Source organism: Polypterus senegalus, unplaced genomic scaffold, assembly GCF_016835505.1.
Source record: "Polypterus senegalus isolate Bchr_013 unplaced genomic scaffold, ASM1683550v1 scaffold_5160, whole genome shotgun sequence".
Lineage (NCBI taxonomy): Eukaryota > Metazoa > Chordata > Cladistia > Polypteriformes > Polypteridae > Polypterus > Polypterus senegalus.
The window spans coordinates 3,197-23,717 of record NW_024381681.1 but is presented as its reverse complement, the minus strand read 5'-3'; the positions used below and the strand labels follow the sequence as shown (position 1 = coordinate 23,717).

The window sequence follows — 20,521 nt, the reverse complement described above, 5'->3', positions numbered from 1 at the left end:
TGCTTTTCATCTAAACCTTCCAAAACATCATAACAGTACCAGATTACAGATCAAAGCATTACGTTCAAATCTGATTGATGCCAACATTTTTACAGGATCTTCTGCAGGCGAAATTATATATAAAATTCCTATTGTTCTTAATAATGAGCTGTTTCAATTGAAAAGGATTACAATTTCTTGGTAAATTGTGCTTTCTAATGACCATCCACAGAAGCTGAGGTCAGTCAATGAGAACAGCAGGAATTGATCTACGGCAGACATGTTTAACTCGTGTGCAGTTGCAGTTGAGGAGTTCCAGTGAATGAATAACGTTTGCCCTGATAATTAAACACCAAATGTTGTATACAAAAAGCACTTATTTAATTCCATAGGACTTCAGATACACCTGATTAACTGATGGCACTACAATCGAGGCCCATTGTCTTTGGAAATGTCCCAGACGAAGTGTTAATGTAAGATAAACACACAATAGACTCAACACACAAATAAAATCACCACTAAGTATGGCATCTCGCCTGAAGACGGGGCCTGAGTTGCCTCGAAAGCTTCAATATGGTAATCTTTTTTAGTTAGCCAATAAAAGGTGTCATTTTGCTCTGCTTTTCTCTACCTTCATAATGGCTAACACGGTATAACACCCTAGTACTACACACTAAGCACTGATAAAGACTGATGACAAATTACCACAAGTGGCCGCTCCAAAACTAGCAAACTGCAGATCTTTTACTCTTCTTGCAGCATTGCAATATGGGACAGAAACCCAGTTGATGTGAACTGGATCAATGAGAGCTGAAACTGCACTAAACTCACACTGAACGAGGAAATGCAATTCAATTCAGTTCATTTTATTTTAGATGGCGTCCTTCAATTAGTTCACAGGTACACAAAGATAAAAATACAAGGGGTCAAAAATCCAAAATGGGGGGTGAATAGACAGAAGGACCAGAGTTTTAATTATGTTAAGAACAACCCTGTAGTCTCCTCTCACTGGTTCACTGATTATGTAGTTTTGATAATCGGCTAATGGGTGGACCACACAAACTAAACTAAATGAGGGTCCTGAAGGGGGCTGGTGCCTCAGTGCTGCTGGAACAGACTGAAGTGTTCAAAGGTCAAATATGTCTGAAGAAATTGAAGTGATTTGTGAAGATGGGTAACAGCAGTATGGAGGAGTTTATGAAAGAGCAGAGAAGTGCTGTCTAATGGGGGAGTGTGATTAAACCTGGTGGCATTGGTGTGAACATTTGGATGGCTTCAGCAGTGAAATATTTAAGACAGCAAAGAAAAGGAAAATCTCGTGTTGATGTAAGGTTGATGAAGATGCACACACTAACTCACGACTTTCTCTTTTTCCCCACAGAGAAGATCAAAGCTCCAGGTATGTGCAGCACGGTCTCCCTCACGTCAGTGAGTGTCCATTAATTCATTAAGTCGTCTACAATAAAAACTCAGAAGTCACTGGTAAGTTTGACAAAAGACCATGGAGTCACAAAATGGGAAAACAAGACACATAAAAGACAAACTAAGTAATAACCCAGACACAAGTCTTTAATAATGAACTCTTATATGATGTAGAGCTACTGTAGCTAATACAACACGTTTGACTTTTTGAGTAAATTGCATCGATACATAAGAAAGCATTGATACATACTGTACTGTAGATTGAAACTCTCTGTGTATTTTCTAAAGTAATGGCCTGTTCAGCTCTCTTTAGGTTAATATCTCAGAGCCGGTATTTCTAAGACAATGTGCTGTTTAGCTCTCTCAGAGTACACAATGTCTTTGACTTTCATTATCTCACCGACATTTTAAACAGCAGCCAAATGAAAAATAGACAAAAACCAGCAACCTTTATATTGACAAAGAAATGGTGGCTTGAAAATATAAACTGTGGACATGTTGGACCGGGACACTGACAGGCAGACACAGAAAGTCTTAAATCACACGTCTTTATTTACAGCCCTTAGCCCCCAAGACAGCACACAGTGCATAATCACCAAACACAGTCTCTTATGACTACTCTCTGTTTCTTCGGCCGTCTCCAACTCCTTACTGGTAAACTCTGTCATTCTTCTACTCAACTCCGGCTCCTGATTGGGAGTGAGGCAGCCCCTTTTATTCAGTCCCCAGATGTGTTGCAGGTGGCCCCTGATTAACATCTGGCAGCACTTCTGGGTGTGTCAGAACTGCTGCAAGGGAATTCAGTCCTCCTTCCGGCAGCACTTCCAAATGTGGCGCAGGAGTGATGCATATTCCAGTACAGGGGCTATCCCGGTACCCCTTGGCAGTGGCCACGGTGGAGCAAAGGGTTAGATCCCCATTTCTCAGTGGCCCCTGTACATCCTAGGGGCGCTGCCCCTTAAGGCCTAGGGAAACACTGCCTTCCTTCTGGTATGTCTGTATGTCTGGTATCCCAGTAGGGCAAGTGCCTGGATATTTGTCACAAAGCATAAGCTTTTAATAATTCAAAGCTAATGACCGAGAGCACACTGATCTCTATATTTAAATTTTCTGTACCATCTGAGCACAGAGTTCACCCAAATGGTCCCTGTGGCACTCATTCCTGTCCTGCCAGTTCTCTTTTGTTTTGTGTTTCTTTTTTTTTCAATTTGAAGCCCACCTAAAGTGCCTCAATTTTTATGAGCACCTCCATATTATTTATGGCAGTAACCCTGTTGTGTTGTAAACATAAATAAATTCAAAGGTTTTGGGTCTCTTGGTAGGAACCCCATTTGATTTCCCTCCTGTCAAAAGAAATAAGAAAAAGGCTCAAAACTACTTGTTATATAACAAGATGGCACCGGTGTCTCCTTCAGTATCGGCCATCAGACTGACATCGGCTCCCTGTCATGGTGCAGCTTTAAAATGTGACGCCTAAAGAGTTGTGGTCTTTCATGCCACAAAAGTGATGTCAGAGTTCAATTTCTTGAGTAGCATCTTCAAATCTGAAGGTGAAAGTGGGTTTGGGACCGGGGGCCGGGATCGTGTGGAGGGCTTATGGGCCCTGTGATGCCGTATGACCAGGGAGTACGTCCACGTCACGTGGCGGGAAGAAATGTCGTGCTTCGGGTTGAATAAAAGGACTGATTGCCCTGACCTGGAAGGAATTAGGAACTATGGATTGATGGGACAAAAACACCTCCGGGTCAGGGGCTATAAAAGCACAGTGCCTCAGTCCAGACAACGAGCTGTGCTGGGAGGAGAAGAGCAAAGTGTCTGGGAGTGGAGGAGAGAGAATATTTGGTTTAGTGATTGTTTGTATGAGTAGTGTGGAAGGTGCTTGGTGCACTGTGGAAAAAATAAAAAGTCTTGGACTTTACCCGGTGTCTGGAGTTGTACCTGAGGGTTCAAGGAGCACTAGTGCCCCCTACTGCCACAATATATATATATATGTATATATATATATATATATATATAGTATATAGTTACTAGGACCCGGGCTTTTTACAGCACAGGTTTAAACAGCTGTAAATATATATATATATATATATATATATATATATATATATATATATATATATATATATATATATATATATATATATATATATATATATATATGCTCACATGCTGTATATTTATATGTATAAACTATAGTGCTGTTATAAGAGCAAAAGATCTCCAGAAGACTCTGCTAAAGATGACGCTGGCATGAATTTGTGAGAAGTTGTTTTTCTAATCTTTTTGTAGTTTAAATTAAACTGATTCATTTTCTTTCTTCTCTCCCCAGTGTACTCTTTACCACTCTGTTACCTGAGCAAGGAAATTGGTAAGAAAAAAATTCTTTAGTTACAAATATGCAAACCCTAAGTCCAGAAATACCTAAGTTGTTTTGCATTAAAGGTGATTTTGTTAGTGAGGTCTTTGAATTCATTGTTTTCACACAATTGTACATTTTGTGTTTATACGTTTATTTTTTACTGTGACCTCGTTTCAGATAATATTCCCTTCATTCATTTAGTCCCCTCATCAATGTACCCAAGCATGAAACACACAGTTTGTGCTTTTTGTGAAACGTCATCTCATTAAACCACAACCCTGTTTTTCTCAACAACTATTTGTCCAAAGTCCCTTGCCATGGAGGGTCTCTTTTGAACATCATTAAGTGCCTTTTGAGATGAGCTTCTTTATCTAAAGCTTGTTTCACATCTCGTTTAGTTGTCATCTGCTGCACAACATCTTTAGTCTTTAAGCTCTCTACTGTGGGTCTCACACCCTCAACATGCTGCTCAGACCCGAACTTAAAGCCTAAAGATGTACTTTAGATGTAAGATGTGCTGTTGTGCTTCATTCTCCGTCCCCCAAGGTGATCATATGGCTGTGATAAACTTGAAGACAATTTATTTAATGAATGAAGTAAAACCCACACACAAAGCCGAATTAAGTTTAGTTCGCTTGTTACCGTTGTGTGATCCGTTCGTCGTATGTCAGCTTTCAGTGGTTTGTTTTCTTTTTTAATTTCTTTTGTTTGTAGTTTTTAGGTCGCTACTTTACTTGGCTTGTTTCAACTTATATATTTGCTTTTCATCTAAACCTTCCAAAACATCATAACAGTACCAGATTACAGATCAAAGCATTACGTTCAAATCTGATTGATGCCAACATTTTTACAGGATCTTCTGCAGGCGAAATTATATATAAAATTCATATTGTTCTTAATAATGAGCTGTTTCAATTGAAAAGGATCACAATTTCTTGGTAAATTGTGCTTTCTAATGACCATCCACAGAAGCTGAGGTCAGTCAATGAGAACAGCAGGAATTGATCTACGGCAGACATGTTTAACTCGTGTGCAGTTGCAGTTGAGGAGTTCCAGTGAATGAATAACGTTTGCCCTGATAATTAAACACCAAATGTTGTATACAAAAAGCACTTATTTAATTCCATAGGACTTCAGATACACCTGATTAACTGATGGCACTACAATCGAGGCCCATTGTCTTTGGAAATGTCCCCAGGCAAGTGTTAATGTAAGATAAACACACAATAGACTCAACACACAAATAAAATCACCACTAAGTATGGCATCTCGCCTGAAGAGCGGGGCCTGAGTTGCCTCGAAAGCTTCAATATGGTAATCTTTTTTAGTTAGCCAATAAAAGGTGTCATTTTGCTCTGCTTTTCTCTACCTTCATAATGGCTAACACGGTATAACACCCTAGTACTACACACTAAGTACTGATAGAGACTGATGACAGATTACCTCAACTGGCCGCTCCAAAACTAGCAAACTGCAGATCTTTTACTCTTCTTGCAGCATTGCAATATGGGAACAGAAACCCAGTTGATGTGAACTGGATCAGTGAGAGCTGAAACTGCACTAAACTCACACTGAACGAGGAAATGCAATTCAATTCAGTTCATTTTATTTTAGATGGCGTCCTTCAATTAGTTCACAGGTACACAAAGATAAAAATACAAGGGGTCAAAAATCCAAAATGGGGGGTGAATAGACAGAAGGACCAGAGTTTTAATTATGTTAAGAACAACCCTGTAGTCTCCTCTCACTGGTTCACTGATTATGTAGTTTTGATAATCGGCTAATGGGTGGACCACACAAACTAAACTAAATGAGGGTCCTGAAGGGGGCTGGTGCCTCAGTGCTGCTGGAACAGACTGAAGTGTTCAAAGGTCAAATATGTCAGAAGAAACTGAAGTGATTTGTAAAGATGGGAACAGCAGCATGGAGGAGTTTATGAAAGAGCAGAGAAGAGCTGTCTAATGGGGGAGTGTGATTAAACCTGGTGTCATTGGTGTGAACAGTCGGGGGGCTTCAGCAGTGAAATATTTAAGACAGCAAAGAAAAGGAAAATCTCGTGTTGATGTAAGGTTGATGAAGATGCACACACTAACTCACGACTTTCTCTTTTTCCCCACAGAGAAGATCAAAGCTCCAGGTATGTGCAGCACGGTCTCCTCACGTCAGTGAGTGTCCATTAATTCATTAAGTCGTCTACAATAAAAACTCAGAAGTCACTGGTAAGTTTGACAAAAGACCATGGAGTCACAAAATGGGAAAACAAGACACATAAAAGACAAACTAAGTAATAACCCAGACACAAGTCTTTAATAATGAACTCTTATATGATGTAGAGCTACTGTAGCTAATACAACACGTTTGACTTTTTGAGTAAATTGCATCGATACATAAGAAAGCATTGATACATACTGTACTGTAGATTGAAACTCTCTGTGTATTTTCTAAAATAATGGCCTGTCCATCTCTCTTAAGGTTAAAATCTCAGAGCCGTATTTCTAAGACAATGTGCTGTTTAGCTCTCTCAGAGTACACAATGTCTTTGACTTTCATTATCTCACCGACATTTTAAGCTTAGCAGCCAAAATGAAAAATAGACAAAAACCAGCAACCTTTATATTGACAAAGAAATGGTGGCTTGAAAATATAAACTGTGGACATGTTGGACCGGGACACTGACAGGCAGACACAGAAAGTCTTAAATCACACGTCTTTATTTACAGCCCTTAGCCCCCAAGACAGCACACAGTGCATAATCACCAAACACAGTCTCTTATGACTACTCTCTGTTTCTTCGGCCGTCTCCAACTCCTTACTGGTAAACTCTGTCATTCTTCTACTCAACTCCGGCTCCTGATTGGGAGTGAGGCAGCCCCTTTTATTCAGTCCCCAGATGTGTTGCAGGTGGCCCCTGATTAACATCCGGCAGCACTTCTGGGTGTGTCAGAACTGCTGCAAGGGAATTCAGTCCTCCTTCCGCCAGCACTCCCAAATGTGGCGCAGGAGTGATGCATATTCCAGTACAGGGGCTATCCCGGTACCCCTTGGCAGTGGCCACGGTGGAGCAAAGGGTTAGATCCCCATTTCTCAGTGGCCCCTGTACATCCTAGGGGCGCTGCCCCTTAAGGCCTAGGGAAACACTGCCTTCCTTCTGGTATGTCTGTATGTCTGGTATCCCAGTAGGGCAAGTGCCTGGATATTTGTCACAAAGCATAAGCTTTTAATAATTCAAAGCTAATGACCGAGAGCACACTGATCTCTATATTTAAATTTTCTGTACCATCTGAGCACAGAGTTCACCCAAATGGTCCCTGTGGCACTCATTCCTGTCCTGCCAGTTCTCTTTTGTTTTGTGTTTCTTTTTTTTTCAATTTGAAGCCCACCTAAAGTGCCTCAATTTTTATGAGCACCTCCATATTATTTATGGCAGTAACCCTGTTGTGTTGTAAACATAAATAAATTCAAAGGTTTAGGGTCTCTTGGTAGGAACCCCATTTGATTTCTCTCCTGTCAAAAGAAATGAAGAAAAAGGCTCAAAACTACTTGTTATATAACAAGATGGCACCGGCGTGTCTCCTTCAGTATCGGCCATCAGACTGACATCGGCTCCCTGTCATGGTGCAGCTTTAAAATGTGACGCCTAAAGAGTTGTGGTCTTTCATGCCACAAAAGTGATGTCAGAGTTCAATTTCTTGAGTAGCATCTTCAAATCTGAAGGTGAAAGTGGGAAGTGTGTTAGCGATGGTGTCACACCAAATTCCTTAACTATTTCCTTAACTTCCTAAATTGGTCCCTATAAGAGCCTCATCACAGTCAAACATGTGACAATGCCCCCCTTATCTGTGCCCTAGGAGCATAAGTGTACCTAATGAGCCACTGCGTGGAGAGTCCTTCTGCGATGAACTACGTTAAACCTGTAGGGCTGTTTATCCAAAAACATCTTCATGGAGGGCCGTCCACCGCAATGGAGTATGGAGGTCCATGATGAGTGTAAACTGAGAGCCAAGTAGGTCATGTCGAAGTTGTGTAACACTTAATAACATTGTCTTCTCTCTCCACTGATGCATTTCTGGTTCCTCAATCCAGTGGTTTCCAGATGAGGTGGAGGTTCAGCTCCACTAGTGATCTGATTTACATCATAAGATGGGAGAAATCAGACTAGGCGCTGAAATAAACGCATGCTTAACATCACTAAAACCTTGTTCAGTTTTTGAGTATTTGGATGTCTTGGAAAGATGGAGTGCCCTCCTTCCATAATAACCTGCTATGCTGACATACTGTAGATCTGCACTTGCCAATTTGTTTTATCTAAGGTCTGTTTTGTATTGGTTTTATTTTGGAGACTTTGATTTAACCCATTTCTGACCAACTACACAACACAAAGAATGATGCTATTGTAAGACCTAAATAACACTTCCTAGAGTAAATGTGAAGGTGGGCCTGTTGAAAGATCTAAAGAATAGACAATAGATGGAGTAAGTGGACCTCCATGGTGCTGGTAAAGCGAATGTATTGTCAACATGCACATCGCTATAAAGGCTGTGAGGAGCAAGCAGTTTGACACTGGAAGGCCTCTGGGGTCCCATGTGGCCCAAATGGAAAAACATAGTAGTGCCAGTGCCCACTTGGGTGACAAATCATGGTTTGCTTGTTTGTTTTGGTTTCTTCTGTCACACCAAGATCTAGCATTTTCTGAACATCTAGCTCAACACATTTCCCCTTAGTGAATCGATAAGGACATTCACATTCACTCACCTCTGTGTCACTACAAGGTGAGTCTCAGCTGTGAATCTTCAACATCAGCCACTTGTTTCTTTTGTTCAGCCAGTGTATCTTCTCTGGCTTTAAAGGGTTTCAGTAAACGTGTGATACTTAAATCTATTTTTGAAGTTTTAAAGGCTGGCCCCCTATTTTGGGCCTGTGTGGGCTTGAAAGCCTACCTCTTGAGTTTTGGGTCTAAGCTGTCCTGAAATGTCATCCAGATTTTTCTTAAAGGTTGTTGAGGTTTCTCCTTCAACTCCATGCCTTCGTCATTTGTTCCAGGGCCCCACAACTCTGAATGATGAAGTGTTTCCTGGCTTCAGTTTTAAATGCACTTGCCTTTAATTTCCACTGATGTCCTTGAGTACCTGATTCAACCTTAAGATGACAGGATGTCGCTGAACCTACTTTACTGGTGCGTTTGAGGATTTTTAAAGACCTGGATGAGGTCCCCACAGAGTCTCCTCTGCTTGAGACTAAACAGGTTTAATTCTCTGAGTCTGTCAGACTCCCATGATGCACACGGTTGCTCTCCTCTGCTCAGTTTCAAGTGTTGCTGTGTTTTTTGTGGTGTGGCGACCAGGGGCTCATCATACAGACATTCCTATGTAATTTTTTGTCTATAAATCACAATTACCTTGTAAATATGCATACATGAGTGTGACTTGAATGTCCCCTGAAACATCCATATATGGAAAATGCTAATAAATCTCTTAAATATGCAATTATGATGCTTCAGAACGTCATTGGCTGGTAGAACAGCCTCCCACCTAATACATCAAGACCCCCGCCTCTTGCATTCAAGAGTATCTCGCTGTGCTCCACAACTGAGTGCATAAAATGATGCATGGCATTACAGTGCCTCTCCTCTTTGTTTTGGGGGTCCGGGAAAGGCATAAGTGCCATCGTCTGAGTGGGTAGCCACTATCACACTGCTGCAATGAATATCACAGGCCATGTGACACACAATCACAGCCAGTGACCAACACGCCAGCCCCCACATGCAGCACCGTCACAACAACCACACCATTTCTTTCTGTAGCACATTTTCATACAAAGGATGATCACAAAGTAATCACAACATGTCAAAGACATAGCTACATGCAAAGAAAAACAAGTTAAAAGTACATAAGAATAATAATGAACAAATGGAATACAAACGATAACTAAATAATACAGACTCACAAAAGCTATATAATTAAAAAAGTAAATTTTGTCGGGCTACAGGTTGAAGAATCAGCCTTCTACATCCCTGGCCTTCCACGTCAGGCCCCCAGCCTTCTTCAGCTCTCCTCTGTCACATTTCTTCTCTTTCTCTTTCTCTTTCTGTGGACTGTGAGATGCTGGGGTGTGGAAGACCAGAATGTGGCAGCTGAGTCTTCAACCTGAAGCTAAACCTTCTCACTGGAGTCCTTAAATATAGAATTCTGTAAATGACAGCCTAATGATAAGGTCAGATGGCCAGGGTGGACAGAAAAACAAATCCAGTTGAGCTGGGAAAAAAAACAAACTTTGCAGGGGTTCAAGGGGGTCAAAAGACCACCAGCACCCACTGGACATTCTGCCTAACATAAATATTCTTAGCTCATTCTTTATTTAGTCTTCATCTTAGAGGATGCAACATGGTGGGTCTCATGGCAAGTTGGGGTATCCACTTTCATAAAAACATCACAGCTGCACAGGACTTTGATCAAGTTGTGTTGGTGCAGAACGCGCCCCTCTGAGCATCACCTGGACATCACAACATCAGTGGTGGTCCAGAGACAATCCGCACAGCTGAATCCCAGGACCCCTCTCAAGTATGTGCAACAGCAATCTAAAGTCCTCCTTCAGCACATCTGACCAGCAACTGCAAATGATATTAGTTCCAAAAATTAAAAACCACAGCGTTGACACCTTTCTGCTTCATCAGGACAGATGGAGCTTTTTTAACAATGTCCTGTACGTGTGCCCTAGGAGGACAAAACAAAATATTCTTCTGGCAAGATAGTGCCCAGTTCAGGTTTCTTATGATGGACTCCCCCACAATGACAACACCACTGACAGAGTCTAAGGGTAAAGGAGATACTCGTCAGCTTCAGACGCTGTTGAGATGTGGAGAAAGCCAACTGGCAATTGCTGGAAGATGAAGCCACCTCAGAACATCCTGCTACATCGCACTGTATCTTCAGGGTTTTCAGGTGCCAGCAGCGAGTATGAAGCTTTAGTTTCTACTCCTCCAAACCCTTCAGTTCTTCATCAATGTTCAGAAGCTCATCGTTTCTGTGGGATCTTGAGAATGACATAAGAAAGTAGCAATAGGCCAACACACAGAACTTCATACAAGACTATTCTTCATTACACAACACAGGAAGTGACCTACAGGACGTGTCTCCTACAGCACCCACCAACAGGCCTATCAGAGCTACTTAGCCTCAAAATAAATGAACCCCGGGTTGACCCAATCCACTGATACATGATATTTGACAGCCACATCTCGGCATCACAGATGATTGTGTATTAACCTCTGCTCATTGTTAACAAAGGAAGCTTCTTTCTCACTAGGTGGCCTTATTACAATATGAGTGCAGTCAATTACTCTGATTACGTTAGGAGAGCTGGACGTGGCTGCAAATTGCCTTTTTATGTATAACAGCATTTTGTGGTTTTTTGTGTTTACACTCACACCATACAAAAACTGGATGTACTGTTGGTCAGTTAATGGCTTCCAGCACAGCAGGCATGATGGAGTGGCAGTTTGTTGAGATATTCCTGACCTGTCAGCCAGTTCTTAGAGAAGTGACAACAGGCAGCTGATAAAAACAAAAAAAAAGCCTAAAACTGTCTTCACTACTATAAATACACAGATTTAGCCCTTTTATATTGGGAATTAAAATACAGTCGGTGCAGCATAGTCATGACTTTGGGGTGTAATTTGCTTGTCATATCAGCCCTCATGACAATAGCAGCTCAGTGAAATAAGTTCATATGTGACTGAGTTGTCATTTGCCTGATTCAATTGCACCTGATCAAGGGTGTCGTCATTTCCCAATTTCTCCTAAGTGTTGTGTATGTATCAGTCAGAGTTGCTATAATTATATCCCTATTTACCCTGTCAAGTTGATTTATTTTTTTATACATCCTGACAATTCCACAGAACGCTGCACATTTCTAGTCTTTGTGCATACACAAGCTTTATAAATGAAGCCCCAGAACAGACCCCTGAAGGACTCAACTGATGACCTCACTCCATGTGGAGCAGTCCTCTAGCCAATCTGTTGTTGCCTACTTGAGGTCACTGGCATTGGGAAATCGCCGTCCACAATGGAATTTCTTCAGTCAGAAACATAATAAACCTCTGGGGTGTCCACGGTCAGTTGGACCAGACGAAGTCAGACACAGACAGAGTCCTGAAGACCTCGGCCAATTGACTCTCCACCACCTGTGGCCATTCTACAGTAAAGTCTGTGTTTGGCCATCTAATCTGAATTACTACTGGTATACAAGAGTCAATAATGAAATAATTGAGCTGCAATAAATAAGCGTCACTTCGCAAACTAAATATTATTACATTGTCTTGACTTGTACACATCACAGTTTATTTGAGATATTCTAGTCTGCTTTCTATCATATTATAAAACAGCAGCATTCTGATAATGGAAACTCCACCATAATTTTACAATTTGATTTATGTGCAGCTTTTCACACCACCAACCATCTATGTCACTACACAGGCTGGACAACGGCATTGGGCCCATGGGCACTGTCCTTACCTGGTTTAGTTCTTATTTATTAAATTAAATCCAGTGCATACAGAAATGTGCTGACAGGACTCCATCATTATACACGGAAGTTCAATATGGTGTCCTGTAGGGCTCAGTACTGCTGCCTTTACAGTTTTCACTTTACACATTTCCACAGGCGTCTGTCATTAGAAAACGTAACCTTAATTTTCAGACAACACCCAGTTATATCTTTCTTTTAGACCAATTGACGTTTCTCTGATGCTGTTTTAAATTAATTGTATTTGTGAGTTAAAAAACATTGGATGGCTAAGAATGACTTGGCTTTGAATATAAAAAAATAGAAATATTAATTTAGAGGTAATGATGATACTGTAATAATATTCTGTCATTATTTAACTCAGTTGGAATCACCATCAGTTCTACAGAGTCAGCCCACAATCTCAACGTTATCTTTGAAACTGGCCTGTCGTTTAAAGCACACAATACAAAACTATCCAAAACATATTTTTTCCATCTTAAGAATGTTGAGAAATGAAGGCATTTTCTAAATATGCAGGATACTGAGAAATTATTCCTGCCTTTATCTCAAGTAGGATTGACTAATACAATGTGGTGTTCAGTGGCTGCTCAAATAGCTTCTTTAAGCAGCTTTCAGTTAATTGAAAATGCTGTTAAAAGTGTTATTACAAGAATAAGAAAATATGAAAATATAACTGCAGTTCTTAGATAAAACCTCCAGCCCAGAATTATATTTTTATGCTTAGCCTTTGCAGCTTGAAGTGACAGCAGAGAAACATTTTTTACCTCATGTTTTTATGGAGAATGGACTTAACAGACTTTCTTATAGAACACAAGAAATGATGACCAATGATGGACAAAAGCAAACAATAAAAAAATGACCATAAAAAACTCCAATGTTACTTGTGTTGCATAATCTACACATCAAGTCATCCAGTCATATCCATGTAATATGCAAAACACATGTATTGTTTCCTAAAATATTGTTAAATATATATCTCATCGCCCTGCCCAGGGCTTTGTTCCTGCCTTGTACCCTGTGCTGGCTGAGATTGGCTCCAGCAGACCCCCATAACCCTGTGTTAGGATATAGCGGGTTGGAAAATGGCGACTGACTGACTGACTTTATATCTCTGGAAAATGAAAGTAATCCACAAACAGAAAGCCTCTTCATATTTCACTGCACTTTTGAATTAAAGACCCACTTCTCCCACACTAATTTGTCAAGAGTCCTGTCGTGAATTTAGAACTGTGACACCATGTGAAGGAGCTTTATGTTTGTGTTTTTGTTTACTGTTGTCCAGCATTGGTCACCATTGGCACCTGCTCCATCAGAAACTTTGTTATGTCCATTGTGGCAGGCGACTGGGTCCCATGCCCGGCCAGTACGCCCCTTCTACTTATGTTCCGGGGGAGCAGCCATGGGTTCCTCAGTACCTCCACCGGGACGCTTGGTGGCAGCGTCCCTTGCTGACGATGGTGCCTCAGTTTCCCGTAGGGTTCCATGGGAGACGGAGTCCTCTACAACCCTGTGGGGATCTGGGGTGGCTTCCAGGGGGTGATGTACGGATCCCGGAGCCAGCCTAGACAACTCTACAGCCCTGCCTTGAAGTGCAATCACAAACAGGTGGTCAAGCACCTGGGGCACTTCTGGGTGGGCTATAAAAAGGGCCAGCAACCATCAATCAGAGTCAGAATCGGGAGAAAGAGGACGAGGTTGCCTGGGAGGAGTGGTGGTACCCGAAGAAGGGTTGTTACTTGTATTGTTACTGTGCTTGGGACTGTGTTGTGGCTGGAGGGTTCACGGTTAAGACGTGCCCTCCAGCTGAAGAAAAAACATGAGATTAAAACTTTTTCTTGGCCAAGACTACAAACTACATAAGAGACTTGTGACATCAGTCCAGCATATCCTGACTAGAGCTGCTGATTACATACTGTATTTCTGTTTCTTTTTTATAGAAATATAAGGAATAGAATATTTATAAACTGTCACTACCCCTGAACTATTCTATTTCTCTTCTTATTATCTGGAAGTGGCACTTGGTACAAGTGCTCTGCTGCCAGGCTGTTCTCTTACCTTTAGAAAGTCACCTCAGATAAAGGGGCATTGGAATCATCAGATGGAAAGATTCAATCGTTATATTAGATACCTTTGACACAAGCAGCTCACTATCAGTTAATTGTCATGGATCCACTTATACATGAATAAGAAAATAATAAACAAAGAAGAAACTGAACTACTAAATTATTTTATAACCATTCAGTCATAATGATATAGAAATCAATTCAATGACCTAAGACCAGATCAGCAGTTCCAAAGGAGTAGCAAACCCATTGGTGTACAGCCCAGTATGTTGTAGAATAGTTACATCAGACCGCACGTTAACGTGGGCATATGTGGGTGTTGGCAGTTTAAAAATTGAAGTTTGTGTATCAATCAGCTCAGTAGACACAGCGGCCTCAGTTACATCATTCACAGAATCTGCTGTCTGAGCAGCTAGGTTATATCATGGCACTGAAAGTCATATGACTGTGGGAGGACTTCATTAACAGACTGAACTGTGTCCATAATCACAAGTGCAACTTCCTTAGACAGACAGACAGACAGACAGACAGACAGATAGATAGATAGATAGATAGATAGATAGATAGATAGATAGATAGATAGATAGATAGATAGATAGATAGATAGATAGATAGATAGATTTAGATAGAAGAAAATTTAAAAAAGAAAACTTCTGACTTGCCAGCCCCAGTCCCATTGAGACACTATACAGATGTATTGCTGTTGGTATGTTAGACCCCCAGTTGTGTTTCTTGACCAACAACTGCTGAGTAATTCGTTGGCTGAAAGTCCTCAATGTTGGTGTGTCAGAGAGAGGATGTGCAGCGTTGTTCATAATGATACTCAGTTTTGTCTTCATACTCTTCTCTTAGTCTCATAACCGAGTCTGCTCTTTTAATTTGTTTGTTGATTTCCTAATTATGCTCAGCAACACAGAACTTTAACTTGCTTATCTTCTTCTTGACTCTTCTAGTTATGACTATGAAGGTTTGTGTTGGTCTAACTTGTAACCCTGAGTCTCCACAGATCTTTTTTGTTCTATCTCTGTCTTCTCTTCTCTTTACAGTTTGGACGCAGACCATTCCTAAGGTTCTCAGAAGATACCGTCATGAAGATCTCCTCAAGATCACCGAGTACTTCAGGCCCTGCCTGGCCTATCTGATTAAAGCTAAGATGACCAACATCCTGGAGAGCCTGGTCAGCAAGGAGATCCTCACCAATGATGAGGCAAAGGTAGGAGAGCCTTTGTGGGGTCCGTCTAAACTGGTCTAAAGTAAGGGTCCGGTATAAAGGGACCAGTACATATGATACAGTTCCAGTTCTGTTTGGTGTGTTGCTCACTTTTAGTAATTTCAGAATCAGCAGCACATCTGCAGAGGCACCTGGACAAAATTTTAATTTGTTGGTAAAAGTAAAAAATAAAAATGTTTTAGGGGTACCCAAGACATTTTATTTTTGGTTTTTAGATGCAACAACAGTGTGCAGTTCTGAAAGTCTCATCAACCAAGGGAGGACATGGATAGTTGTGACTAATTTAATATTTTTATACTCTAGTGTGATATGTAGAGGTTAATGGGATATTTGCGTTAAAGAACATCACAGCAGGTTGAACATTTTAGATTTGCTGAAACCTCTTAGCTGCTGTTTGGGTTCACCAGTAGAGGTCGGTGCTGGGCTCACTTCTTCTCACACCCACCTGTTCTCATTAAAGTGACTTTACGAGTGGTGCAATGCATCATGGATATTCTAACTGCCCTTTTGGTGTCCCCTTGTTACTTCATGGAAGGTCTCAACTGCAGCAGTGGAAGTCAAGCGACATGGAGTGTCGCCTCACACCTGGCAGAAACTTTCTTTTCTAATATGATTCAGTATTCCTAACTCTACATGTAACACACAGATAACACGAGTGTAAAACAAATAAAAAATACTTAAAAAGAATCTCTGGTACTTATTGTGTTAACTGTTACCAGTAATTTGGCCACAGTGTGTGTGTGTGTGTGTGTGAGTGTGAGTGGGTCCTGTCCAGGACAGTTTCCTGCCTTACACCCTGTGCTGTTTAGTCAGGCCCTGCAACCCTCACAACTCTGAACTGGATGAATGAGAACAGATCTGTGTGTGTGTGTCTGTGTGTGTGTAGTCAATGTGTGTGTCACTAGAGGAGTCACCTTTGGATTTTAAGCACCGACCTGAGTGACAGGCCTCTCTGTCATTAGGCTACATTCACTTGTTATCAGTTGTCATCTTCTCCATTTCTGTCCTTTGTTCACATGATATTTCAGCTCTTTCTTTTCTTTTGATTGTGAAGCTCCATTCATGTTTAGGTGTGATCTCATAAAATACAAAAAGCACCAACTGTGATAGCCACGTCTGTCTGTCCAATTCTCAGCATGAAAGACGTCAGTTCCCAGTGGACTGGAATGTGAAACTTGGTACATTTATTCTTCGAGTCTAATGTGTGCGACAGTCCGATGTCCACTGAGATATTGTGATTGTAGTGCGCTGTACACATTTTGGAAATTTCAAGACCTGTAGTTGAAAAATATTGGTGAATTTGTGAACTCGAATGCCTGAATACAAAGAACCATTCTGTGTGGCATCAATTACGAATACATTTAATGCATCACATTTATAATCAGAGCTTTTACTTCAACTTTTATATTTTTTATATATACTGTATATTTCTTACTTGTTCAACACCACTTATGATGGCAAAACAGTGAAACCCCTGCAGTCGTGTGCTGAAGCAAATACACCACAGGATGGGGCGGGGTCAGATGTGGGAGGAGCCAGATGACAAACTACTACCATATATGGAACGAATGACAGTAATGTGTGTTTATATATTCAATTCACTAAATAATTTCATTTTTTATTTATTTAGCACGGTAGTTATTATATTGTTTATTACTTATCATCATCCCTTACAGTCCCAGAATGCAGCAGTAGGTCTCATTATTTGCTAACATTTTTCTTCTTCTTCTTCTGCCTCCATTCCATCCTGCACTCATTGTATGTGAATCTCAGTCACAGCAGCTCAAAATCAAAGTAGAGAAGTGACATGGCGTTCATGTCGATTACATTAAATGTGAAAGCAACTTAAGTACAAATGTGTGACAGACAGCTCAGCGACATTTCAGTGACTAAACGTGTCATCAGGATTTGTGTAACACTTAAAACAAACTCACAGCTGCATTATCTACAGATGTCACTAACACTGTCATTTATCGACCACAGAGACCTCATGTCTGTCATGTTCAGATGCAGTCAACATTTTTATCTTGAGACTTGAGCCCAGATTTTAATTCTCCCTCAGTTGCTTCTTTATAAAATGTGATGTTTAAGAAGTTTGAACTCCAGTTATCTGCAGACCTCCACATCCACAACAGGGCAGAAACCTTCACATCACTCGAGTAGACATCTGCTGCTTTGAAGGCGACTTGAGCCACCTGATATTGTAAAATGTTATTATAAGATGTTTGATGTTCACTCGTAGTACATGGAATTATATTCTGTTATTGCTGTTCTTTCTGAATGTGATTCACTTTATAAAAATATGTCATAAACAAAATGATGATAACAATACCTTTGATGAAGTGATTAGAAAATGTAAAAATGCTCCAACTTTTAAAGCAGCCCATCAAGTCTCCGCACGCACATTTTCTTACTTGTTCATCTGGGCAGCCACTGGGCACCATTGAGCCTGCAATCAGTGACTGGTGAAAGGTGGAGGAGCAGCCAGTCTGGTCGTGGGCACTGAAGAGAGAGAAGAAACAAAGGGGGATTGGGGGGGCGGGGTGGTCTGCTTGATCACATGACAAAGTGGTGCTAAGATGGGGCAGAATCTCCAGCTTCCTGATTGAAGAGCGAGGACAAATCACAAAGTGTCAGTTTTAGTCAGAGGTGCGATTAAGTCCCAAATTTTGCAAGCACAAGCAAATCTCAAGTCTTAAACCTCACGTAAGAAGAAGCGAGTCGTAAGTAAGAAGAAGCGAGTTGTAGTTAAGTAGGCCTCAAGTCCTTGAAGTAAACTCAAGTCAGGCGTCAAGTCTGTAATTTTATGGGCACAAGTCTTCAGGTCTCATGTTTGGTCAATACGTTCTCCTGATATATACATTTTTAAAACATCAGTGATAGTGTAATTAATCTTGTGTGTGTTTTGTTTTCTGTAATAACTGCAAAGCCCTTCCAGCTGTTCACATATTTGGTCACCTGTGTATATTCACTCAAACCGTTTGCATGACAGCAGACCTCAGCTCAAGGGTTTCTTTCTCCATTGCTATCCCAGATAGCTTCTCATGTTCCTGTCACGCCACACATCCACAGTTACAGAGAGATGTTCAGCTTTCTGCTCTTGTTTTTTGACTTTTTCTTGTTTCTCTGCAACCAATTTTCTATTTTAGAGGTAAAAGTCTTGTTTATATTTGCTATCGACAATGGACATGAAGTGATGAGAGCTCCTATGTTTGACAATTGAGAGGACATGTTGTAACCTACTGTTACGTCTGACAATATTGTATTAGTGAGGAGCTTTTGTTGAGGTGGTTGGAGTTGTAGAGTTTAACAGCATTTGATTCAATGAACCGAGAGATGCTGAGCTGCAAAGGCTCACTGGTTACCATCTTGATCTTCAGATATTCCTCAAAGCTAAGAAAAAAGAAAAAAGGCAACCATATCTAAACGAATAAGAAATGTTAACATATTTTTCTACACTTTGTCCCAATTATGGTCCTATAGTAGTCAAGAGGGGAATATTAGGTTGAGCATTTTATACAGCATGAGTAGGCAACAAAATGAATGTTAGCTAAAACTAATATAATGTAGTGGTTTCATAGTAATGATTACATCTAAAGTTACAGTATTTATAGCTGTTGTTTACGTGTGAGTCTGCAGGCCTTAGGAACATCCAAGTGAACATAATTCTATAATTTGGCACCATTCAGATGTGGAAGAAACAAATTGTACATATTATTAAAGAAAAGAATCTTATCCTCAATTAGGACCTTTCTGACTCAGTAACCAGGAGAAGGAAACTTGTTCACTGCATCTTTATTTCTCTTCATGAAGAGAGAGCATCCTGTTACAGCAATAGACTAACGGACAGAGCCCTGGGCAGAGATTATCAGCAGATGGTCAAAGTCTAAAGGCAGACAGCCATTCTTAAAGATAACTGAATTTATATAGCAATGCTGAATGAATTCATAGACATCACCTCTGGTTTACTCTGACTGGTTACAAGACTTGAGATTTTTTTACAGCAGAGAGCATAACCAGCTTACATATCCATAATAAAACTCTCATGTCACTATTCTCCTGCTCACCTCAAGAATTTCTTAACTTCTATCCTTAACCTTCTCTTGTAAAGTTTCTATGTATGTGACAACCATCAAGTCGTGTTTATAGGACGTCTGCTTATTTCTGTATATTACATCAGTCAATCCCTAAACTACCTGGGACATTTACTTGACCATTTCAGCAGTCCTTTTACACTTTTACTCACAAAACACTTCATGGGTAAACGCTACCTCTATATTAACACTTTAATGACTATATTACCTTTGATGTTCCCATTATTCTGTCACACAGAATGTAACGCTGGCTCATTCGACAGTAAAACTAATAACCAGCTGACATTTTAATACTTCTGTGCTGAAATGTGTACGAAACTGTAACACAGTCTTTGTTGAACTTAAATGCATTTTCATAAAAATAAAATTTGTTGAAATAATAGAGAAAAGCTAAGCAAAATGACATCCTTTATTGGCTAATTAAAAGATTACGATATGCAGGCTTTCGAGGCAACTCAGGCCACTTCTTCAGGCAGATGGAATACAGAAACTGAAGTTCTCTGTGTTTATATCCACACACTAGGACAAGAAACAACATTGGTAAATCTTTAAATGAGAAATCTTAAATGTGATAAATTAATAGATTTCTTCAGGCTAAGATTAATTTAACAAGAGAGAGAAGAACAACGTATGGTCAAGATCTTCAGATAAGATGACTGTCCAACAAAGTCCTTTGAAATTTGTGATGAGTTTTTCCAAACATGTGAGTCTGTAGTCCGGTTATCTGTGTCAGTCTGAGAGATGCAAACAGTCCTCATACCTGGCCATGAAACTCTTGTCTCTATTCAAGCCATGTTGTAATGTATTACATTTTAACAGGAGTTTCACTTCTCATTCTTTTCTCTCTTGC

The 20,521-nt window shown here is 40.4% G+C and overlaps 1 protein-coding gene and 1 long non-coding RNA gene across 2 annotated transcripts in view; both read left to right on the top strand.

Moving 5' to 3' along the window:
- LOC120520794 (butyrophilin subfamily 2 member A2-like) overlaps window positions 1-1,422 on the top strand; it is a 95,177-nt gene extending 93,755 nt beyond the window's left edge. Inside the window, exon 8 of the mRNA XM_039742877.1 lies at window positions 1,361-1,422. Within this exon, the coding sequence (XP_039598811.1) occupies window positions 1,361-1,422 (62 nt within the window). The remainder of the gene's footprint in view (window positions 1-1,360) is intronic.
- Window positions 1,423-3,723: 2,301 nt separating this feature from the next.
- LOC120520796 lies at window positions 3,724-15,553 on the top strand. Its single transcript, XR_005631898.1, has 3 exons — window positions 3,724-3,769; window positions 5,880-5,897; window positions 15,393-15,553. It is a non-coding gene; the product is annotated as an uncharacterized LOC120520796 (long non-coding RNA).
- Window positions 15,554-20,521: the final 4,968 nt, after the last annotated feature.